Genomic DNA, 8,748 nt, shown 5'->3' on the forward strand with positions numbered 1-8,748 from the left:
GTGTGGATCGAACAACACTCCACAGACTCCGTGGACTCCACACTATCAACCAAAGTCACATAGTATAGATGAGAAGCCCCTTAATATTGATGATGATGATACGTGTACCGTGCATGTTACAATACGACGATAACTAGTCATCGATGATAGTGGAACGGTTGAACAAGATGGCAGCTTCACGCCATCATTATATGGTACTCTCGTCACCTAAAGCTTCTATCAAACCAATATGTCCATTGGCAGAGCTCAACTGATGATGATCCCGGTCAAGGCATGCAGATGTTGGACTCCTCATCGAGGACGCTACCGTCCACTTCAGCATCCGGCGAGCAATCCACAAATACATTCTCTGCCACAATAGAGTACAGCAAAGAGGGAGGGGTCGGTTATGTGCTACCAGCTTTGATGTTTTGTTTCATCTTCTGCTTGTAAGTATATATCTGACACGCACCTCGAGCAGTGACCATAGGGAGGTAAGCCAACCTCTTCATCAAGCAACTCGTCAAATCTCCAATTGCCGGTGCTGCCTCGTCGTCCTGTCTTGTCATTAATTCGGATGTAATCCCTGGGATAACACACTGCACATTTACCGCCAAGGCCCTTACTTGAAGGATTGTGTGTTGGGCGGGTCCAGCTGTCCCGAAGCTACAATGTCGCCGAATATCCTATACCATCAATAGCACACTTCCCGACATGAAAGATATCTTACTGTCGAATATCACACTCTGGTATCCTGTCACCAAAGATGCTGTCCGGGTCGGTATTGGATTGGGCCAATACCATCGACTTCCACTCCAAAGACCATGCGGGGATGTGCTACAAGATACGCTACGCACAGCGAAGATTTCAGATTGCGTCGTTGCCTTCCGTCTCGCATCTTCTGAATGCTCATCAGTATCCTCATCGTATTCCGAGATTGGATACCTGACCAAATGCTGCTTAGCTGTCCGCACGCTATCAGGCATTCCCTACTGGTCATCAAGCCTCGGTGGGGAGTCCAAGCTCCTCAGCCGTTTCACCTAGGAAGTGCGAATGGTGCGGTACGAGTGGTATTTTAAAATAAACAGCAGCAGCAGCACCTTTCCGCCTGTTATGGTTATCCGATGATGGGCCGTATTCTTGCTCACAGTAGTAGAGAGGAGAACACGCCGGCCAGACCCCACATCCTCGGAAGAGGCTGACACGAATTCCCTAGGTATAATATCACCAAGCCCGCCGAAGGAGCCGATCGACTCCACGGCTATACCCGAGTTCCTCACTGCGACGAGATGCCCAAACGGATGGTGTCATTCTCACACAGTGTGGTACAACATGCTTGCATAGCAAACATGCACATGGTCAACTACACGCGTTGCTGCAAATCTCCTCGGAAATTCTAAGGGAATTTGGAAAAATTCTTGTTGGTACACTTCCCCCCAAATTCATATGTGAGCTTTCTATAATCAGCAAGGAAACTCCTAAGTTCAGCTGAGAAAAGCGAACGTATATTCCTCCAAAACTGTTGCTCACGTTTGTTGCAGCTGCCATCACTCTGTGCGCTCCCTGTCGGCGGTATAGGGGTCGAGAAGACCTTGGAGACCTCGTACTCACTAGGTAGACTCTCTAAGGGGGGTCTACTCCAAGCGGTAGAGAGCACCTACCAACGGCTCTCCGCACGTCTAGGTCCATCCCTCCACCCTTCTGGCCGGCAATAGGTGACACTGACAACACCCCCTCTGCCCCTATCGCCTCTAACAAGGGGCACTGACCATTGTCATCATTGGTCTCCATCATCTCGGCTATGCTCTTCCTCCCCTTAGCCCATACAGGCGTTGGAGGGTCGTCTGCTCCTCCTGGAGTCGCATCAGGAAAGTAACCTGTGTCCACATGCGCCTTCCCAGACACATACAGTTGATATTGATGATGAGTGTCACTCATTGAGTGATATGCCCCGATGTATCATGCAACCCGTTGATTAAACATCTCAGTTAATAACTGCCCTCCAAAAGGGCAACGAGCCTTCCACCAAAGGATAACACCGATTCCATTCGAGGATCCACCATGGAAGAGTGTATACAGGAATATTCATTCGAAAGCCGAGATAGATACCATACTGCTCACCTCTCTGCATCTGCCGTTTCACAGAGGCTGACATCGACGTTGTAGTATTAGTACGGGTCATCTGCCGAGGAGCGGAGGACGAATGCTTCTTAGTCTGCCCTCCAGAATGTCTCCCTCGCTGCCCACCACTATTCACCTCGAATTTGCTCGCTAGATCCTTCACTCGAGATCGCTGCGTATCGTTGCTGTGTGGACCAGCGGTAGCAGTAGAGCACTAGAGAAAACACAATAGGCTCGCCTACAGTATAGTAGATAGTACCGAGGACTGGTCCCCGATGTTGAATACTGAGTGGTTACCGATCGACCTGAGAAGGGCGGATACGTATCCCCATGCCTCATTACTGCATCTATACGCCCTTACAGTAGCTTGTCCCCGGGAGAGCGTGGGACCGTTGCAGAGGGCACTGCTGTGGTAACCCCCTTGGACAGGTCCTCACTCTCATCATTGACACTAGAACAGCAGAGGGAGTCTGGTGGGACCGAAGGTGGCTCTAACAAGTGCTGCTGACGATGAGTGGAGAGGTGGTGAAGGGTACCCTTATGATGGTGTAGGAGAGGTGCTGTCATAACCGATGGCTTGCTGGGGATGGGGACTCCTCTACTCTCCAGCCATGATGGTATTTCAGCAAGTATGTCCTCTAGACTGAGATAGAAGGAGTGCTAGTGATAGTACAGGGCCCCACCACCAGCCCGGTGACGGGGACAGGTAGTAGGTGTGGAAACAGGCGTTATAAACGACGGAGTTATATACTCCCCTGCTCACGAGAACGTGAAAAAAACTCATGGAAGGTATCCAACAATGCCAATCGTAACGTAAGTGGTAGTGACTAGTAGTAACTACCACTTACGTTACGACATCCATGGGATTCCCCAAACCCCCACAAAGGACCTCATATACTCGGCCCTAGGACAGCAGTCCTATCGACTTTGCTTGATGGGTTGTTTCTCCACAACCTCCTGTCCAGATCTACCCTATTCAATATTATGTCCCAACGCTTTGAGCCACGCCGGGTGCTGAAGACTCTTACGATACGATGCTTACCATTCATCCGCCTCTTTCATGCAAGTGGTCAACTCCGATTCCAATGCCATCACTCCAGCATCACCGGCGTCCGCTAGGCAACCGAACATACCGGCTAGATCCACTCTTCTCGGCTCTGGAGAGTCGCGAAAGGACATTAGGGAATACAACACGGCACCAAAAGAAGCAGGAATATAACAACAAACCATGATACCACGCCCTAGTGAACCTACTTCACTCCAGATGGCCGTACTCCATATATAGACCAACACCAAGCACAAGTTAGCATGATGAAATGCCGAGACTAAGGCATGTTCAGGAAGAGGCTCATACTAGTCGTAGCATGTAGGTGTAGACCCGTCACTTGGCGGAAAGGGCAACCCCCCTCGGAGCGGCTTGGAGGCGTATCACAATATGGGGGGTTGGCAAAAGAGAAGATTCAAGGGTGAATCGGGGACATCCGGAGGTAGGGAGGAGGAGCCCAACCTCACCACTGGGCGAAGTGTCGTGCTTCTGACTCATCCGCAAGAAATACCGTCACTAAGGATGGAACCGGATACCTTTCAATGGGTCTACCTCGCTGACGTGCGCTCCCACACCACCATCACTTCATGATCCTTGCAGGGGACATTTCCTGCTTTGTTCACAGTACTATAGGTATCGACACAATGAACTCCTTACATTGAAGAGGGTTACGTGTAAGGCACACTGCCATCCAACACTGCCCATGTAACTTAGCATGTTACCTAGGAACCCATGAGTTGGGTGGTCGTGTATGGGATGGACCCCCCAGAGCTACAGCTACTAAATTAATCCACACAAGCTATGAATATCGGTCATCGAAAGAGCAGAATTGATGACATGACGAGTCAATATGGTATTCACTGATGGTGTACGACATGATGAGTCAATATGGTATTCACTGATGGTGTACGACATAACGAGTTAATAGGGTATTCACTTATGGTGGACGACATGATGAGTCAATATGGTATTCACTGATGGTGTACGACATAACGAGTTAATAGGGTATTCACTGATGGTGTACGACATGATGAGTCAATATGGTATTCACTGATGGTGTACGACATAACGAGTTAATAGGGTATTCACTTATGGTGGACGACATGATGAGTCAATATGGTATTCACTGATGGTGTACGACATAACGAGTTAATAGGGTATTCACTTATGGTGGACGACATAACGAGTTAATATTGAGTTAATATGAGTTAATATAGTGTCTTCGAGCAGAACTGCCAGCTTGAGGATGAAGACTGTGTCCCCAGTAGAGGACCTCACTATCTCCTCAGCAAAGCAATCAAATAGAGCGACCATGCTCGTCTCCTTGGTCACCTTCCAAGACTTCCCAACCTTATCGTAACAGAGAATAGCTGCTGTGCGGTCGGTGAGCTCCGACCACACGCTCGCTGTCTTCTCCAGTACCACGGCCAGAGGTAAGCCCTCAGGATTAACAGAGTCGCTCACGAAGCACTCTCCATTGAACGTAACTCGATAACGATAACGGGGCTCCCTCTGATGCATCTGCGTGCTTGTGACGATGCCTTGGTGTGCATCCGAGGCGGCTTGTGGAGGAGGAGGGCTTGGGATGGTGCCCTCGGGGAGAATGGTCACATCGAGAACGAAAAAACCATCTCGGCCAATATCATCAACCCTGCGAGCAAATTGAGCAAAAAGTGGGAGCTTGTCTGAGTTTCGGATATCACAAGACTTCCCCTCTCCATCGTAGCATACAATAGAGTACTTGGTGCCACTCCTTCTCAATGACGCGTGTCAGATGATCATTATCGTATTCTGACAAGCGATGGTCAGTCGTGATGAACTCTAAGCCATAGGTAACCTTAAAGCAATGGTGTTCATCCAGAGGCATAACTCGAAAAATGTTGTAACTTGCGAACAAAAATACAGATTTTAAATTTCTACAATTATCGTAGGCCACACCACTGCTACTCAATAATTGTTGACTCCGAACACTCTTGGGGACGAGCGTCGCCACGATATTCCTTCTCACGTATACGAAGTTGTGTACGATACGCGATGTTCTACATTCCTCATGAAGCAATCGATGCTACAATCTCAGGTGAGATGGCCAATTCCATTCCGTCCCACCAACGGCCAGCCCATCCCTTCCGCTTGCGAGCCAGCTGTAATCATCATTTCCTCCACAGTATGCTCAGGCTATGCTGTAGAACCTGGCTGTACCACCTTCCCCAACCTATGAAGAATATTCACTCATGGCACGGCTATTCCCCAGTCCACCAAACCTCAATACTATTCCCTTATTGAGATTTCGGGCACAGAGGAGGGCTCTCGATGCTAACGGTGTGTTCCCAACCCACCTCAATATATATCCAACTAGACGTGTAACTGTGTGTTGGAGGTCGACTTCTATAGAACAAGTTTTTCTAGTCGTATCGGTGCCGGCAAACTCTCCAGCTCTATACACATTCCGCTCTTTGACCATGCTCCACAAAGAGATAGAAGTTTACATTATCGCTGTCAACACAACATAGAATTTAGTGAAGTACTGTGTACTCGAGGATGACGCATGCATGGGAGTTGATTACACTGCATTTGATCAGCGATATACGAGTTTTCGAGTTGGATTTATATATAATAGTACGCCTCTCAACCACGACTACTCAGCCTCAGCCCTCTCCCCAAGACCGGAGGGGACAGTGCCGTCCTCCCTGGCCCCGGCATAGGGCTCGGCCATCTCTGCTCCATAGGGCTGCCCTGGATAGATATAAAGCTGGGCGATCTACTACGAAGAGCAGCAGAGCCACTCCCCACTAGAATGGGTGACTGGCCGCCCGATGTGACACGATAATGAACAGTGCGGCCAGTAGCATCTGGGGAGTAAGCCATCGTATTAGAGCCGACACGACCAGACTGTTGTTGATGATGATGCACTGAGGGGGACGGTAACAGGCGTGGGGAGGGCGATCGAGCTCGAGCCTAACAAAGGGTCAGCTTTAGTATATCTCGCCTACTACTACGTTCATGGTATCGACCACAGTCGTCCATTTGGGTATTGATGAGAAGGGCACTCTCTGTGGGGGAGGGGAAGGGCTCCGTGATAGACGAGTGTGATAGGCGTTCAAAGCAATCGCCTGAAGGGAAGGTGACTACTCCCCATCACCGTCCAATCCCCTCACATCTGCGAGTCGAGGTGATCGTGGTGACACGAAACATGGGGTGGATCCATACAGGGGGGAGTTGACAGCTAAGCAACCGAATCATAGGAATGAGCAGTAGAGGCTTACGGCATCTACTGCCGACTATCCTCGCCGCCGACGGATGTCGTGTATCGGCGATGTTCCTGTCACCCTCGTTTACGTCGTGAGCGATCGGCCAATGGGTGGCAGATGACGCCAGTCGGGAATTCTATAGAATGGGGTAGCGGCAGGAGAGGGTACGACCAACCCTACGCTCCTGACGCTGGCCATGCTCGGTCTAGAGTCCATCCTGTGAGCCCCCGACACCTGCTTCGCTGACCTATGGAGAGGCGGCCTTACCGTACACATGGTATACCTCACATCACCTCCTCGAAGACCCTATACTGGTCCGGTTGACACTATCAATGGACTCGAGACGAGGTCCACGTAGAGATGTCCTCTGGGACTCTGTAGTGGTCGAGGTAGTGGAACCCGTCCTCTCACGAACCGTCTCAGCCGATGCTTCCACCACTGTGCCACTGTCGCTAGGAGCATTCGTACTGGCCCCTCTACTGGCCGTGCCCAGCCGAGCACGTATCTGAGCACACTGGTGGCACTAGGGAGGTGATGCTCACTACCTTGGCAAGCATCTCCCGCTCCTCAATGACGAGATGACTGGGTGCTGGCCATCGACCTGGGCTAGGCTTGTCCACGAACCAAGGATGGTCCAATACTCGATCCACACTCAACCGTTGCCGAGGATCAAGCTGCATGAGCCTGACGAGCTTAGCGTAGGCCTACAGCCTCAACCAGGCCCGACCCTACTTGAGTATCAAATCCTTGGCCTGTCGAGAAAGGTGTCGGGCGCCCTTCCTCCTAAAGAGCTGTTCCACGTCCTAAGTCCGTGTAGTCAGCAATCTCTGCATACTGCTAAACCCCTACCCCAGTGGAGAAGGCGATCCAGTCCTTATCCCCACTACGAGGGTCCGCCGTCTGGAAGAGGCTTCTGGCAGTGAGTAGGTAGAATATACCTTGAGGGCCATCAACACTCCCCTCTCCCTCAGCCCACCCTCCCTACTCCAGCCGAGGCACCACGAGTCAACAGCTGTGGCGATGTAATCTCTTCTGGAGTACAGCTCAGGGGGCCGGAAAGACTTCCCTAGGAGGCCTCTAGGGGGGAAAACCATCGTACAATACAATGCCACAAAGGCTCCCATGGACCCCACTTGAAGTGTATTGGTTCTTCCCTTCCATGCTTGTCTATGGTGAACTCAGTGGCCTGGCCTGGGTCACATATCTAGACCAAAACTAGGCCACGCTACGACCAGCACCACCATCCACCTTAACAGTATAGTTGCCTGATTCTGGATCAACAAATAGTAGCATGTTCTCCAGTGACACATCCTGTAGGGCCAGACCGTGGCTGATAGGGAACTCGACTACCAGTGCAGGAGCAGCAGCAGCAGCCCCACACTACCTATGTAGATGGGCTATGCCTTGGGCCGCCTCCGCCACCACACACTTCACTATCTTCTCCTGGAACCCACTCTCGGTAGCATTAGAGACCTCCTTCAGTGCCTCCAGCAGATCCCCTCCTGTGACCAGCGACACCAACTCATATGCACAACCTAGGCCCCGCTACCTCGTGCCAGGGGTGACGCCAGGTAATGGCAATGGTCATCTTCCGAGTGGTCTAGCAGCTCAAGAACATGATCATTATCCCTCATTTTAGACGCATATGTGACCTCCGACAGCGGCATCTCACACAACTCGACATTTCGATGACCCTAAGGAGGGACCATCCTACACCAGGGGGCCCACGGGCTCCCACCCTAGCCTCCCTATGCATCTTGGCAAGCTCCCTCTTGTGCAGTACTTTAACTGCATAGTCCCTACCAGACTTCAAGCCCCTAGCCTGAGGTCGATGCCCTCGATACCCCTCCCTTGCCACCCATCCTACCCTATAGACACCCCCAAACAAAGCAGACTGCAGCTGCTCGATTAGCTCGTACACCTCCCCAGTCGAGCCCTTAACGTAAGGTCCTACAGCGGCTCGTCCCGCTACCGGCAATGTTGGGCCTCCAACCCTTGCGGCCCCTCTCACTGAGACAACTGGCATGAATAGTCAACATTTAAGCTGCCCTGTCCACTATAGATGGGCAGAATTACGTTACGGGCCGCTACGGCTCAATTTTACGGTTACGCTTCAAGCCCCGTACCGTAAAATTACGGCCCCGTAACGGGTCCTGCGGATATGCAGAGGACAAGACGAGGATTGATATAGATAGGAAGTTGCATAAATCTATTTCATGTGAATGCGAATCCGTAGATGAGGCCGGCTTGGCAGTTCCGGGCCAGCCTGGGAGTAAGACGGACGGAATTTGCAAAGGAGACGAGTGGTAAATGCGAAACTAAATGTTACTCTCTCAGCGGTTCGGTCGAATCCGA

At 51.1% G+C, this 8,748-nt stretch overlaps 3 protein-coding genes across 3 annotated transcripts; all 3 read right to left on the minus strand.

The window, feature by feature from the left end:
* Positions 1 to 2,990: 2,990 nt before the first annotated feature.
* Positions 2,991 to 3,279, minus strand: Pmar_PMAR010310 (hypothetical protein; the record flags this gene model as incomplete). Its single annotated transcript, XM_002788721.1, has 2 exons — positions 2,991 to 3,057; positions 3,143 to 3,279. The coding sequence occupies 2 exons, from the start codon at positions 3,277 to 3,279 to the stop codon at positions 2,991 to 2,993; spliced, it is 204 nt and encodes a 67-aa protein (XP_002788767.1).
* A 1,027-nt stretch (positions 3,280 to 4,306) lies between these two features.
* Pmar_PMAR010311 (hypothetical protein) lies at positions 4,307 to 4,666 on the minus strand (the record flags this gene model as incomplete). Its single annotated transcript, XM_002788722.1, has 1 exon — positions 4,307 to 4,666. One exon carries the CDS (start codon positions 4,664 to 4,666, stop codon positions 4,307 to 4,309), a length of 360 nt encoding a protein of 119 aa, XP_002788768.1.
* Positions 4,667 to 5,780: 1,114 nt separating this feature from the next.
* On the minus strand, positions 5,781 to 8,419 carry Pmar_PMAR010312 (MAP kinase-interacting serine/threonine-protein kinase, putative; the record flags this gene model as incomplete). Its single annotated transcript, XM_002788723.1, has 14 exons — positions 5,781 to 5,903; positions 6,142 to 6,255; positions 6,574 to 6,640; positions 6,687 to 6,898; positions 6,939 to 7,077; positions 7,126 to 7,196; positions 7,243 to 7,331; positions 7,379 to 7,470; positions 7,527 to 7,597; positions 7,642 to 7,723; positions 7,778 to 7,895; positions 7,943 to 8,087; positions 8,132 to 8,215; positions 8,261 to 8,419. The coding sequence occupies 14 exons, from the start codon at positions 8,417 to 8,419 to the stop codon at positions 5,781 to 5,783; spliced, it is 1,566 nt and encodes a 521-aa protein (XP_002788769.1).
* Positions 8,420 to 8,748: the final 329 nt, after the last annotated feature.

The sequence above is a fragment of the Perkinsus marinus genome (assembly GCF_000006405.1).
Source record: "Perkinsus marinus ATCC 50983 genomic scaffold scf_1104296927884, whole genome shotgun sequence".
Classification (NCBI taxonomy): Eukaryota; Perkinsozoa; order Perkinsida; family Perkinsidae; genus Perkinsus; species Perkinsus marinus.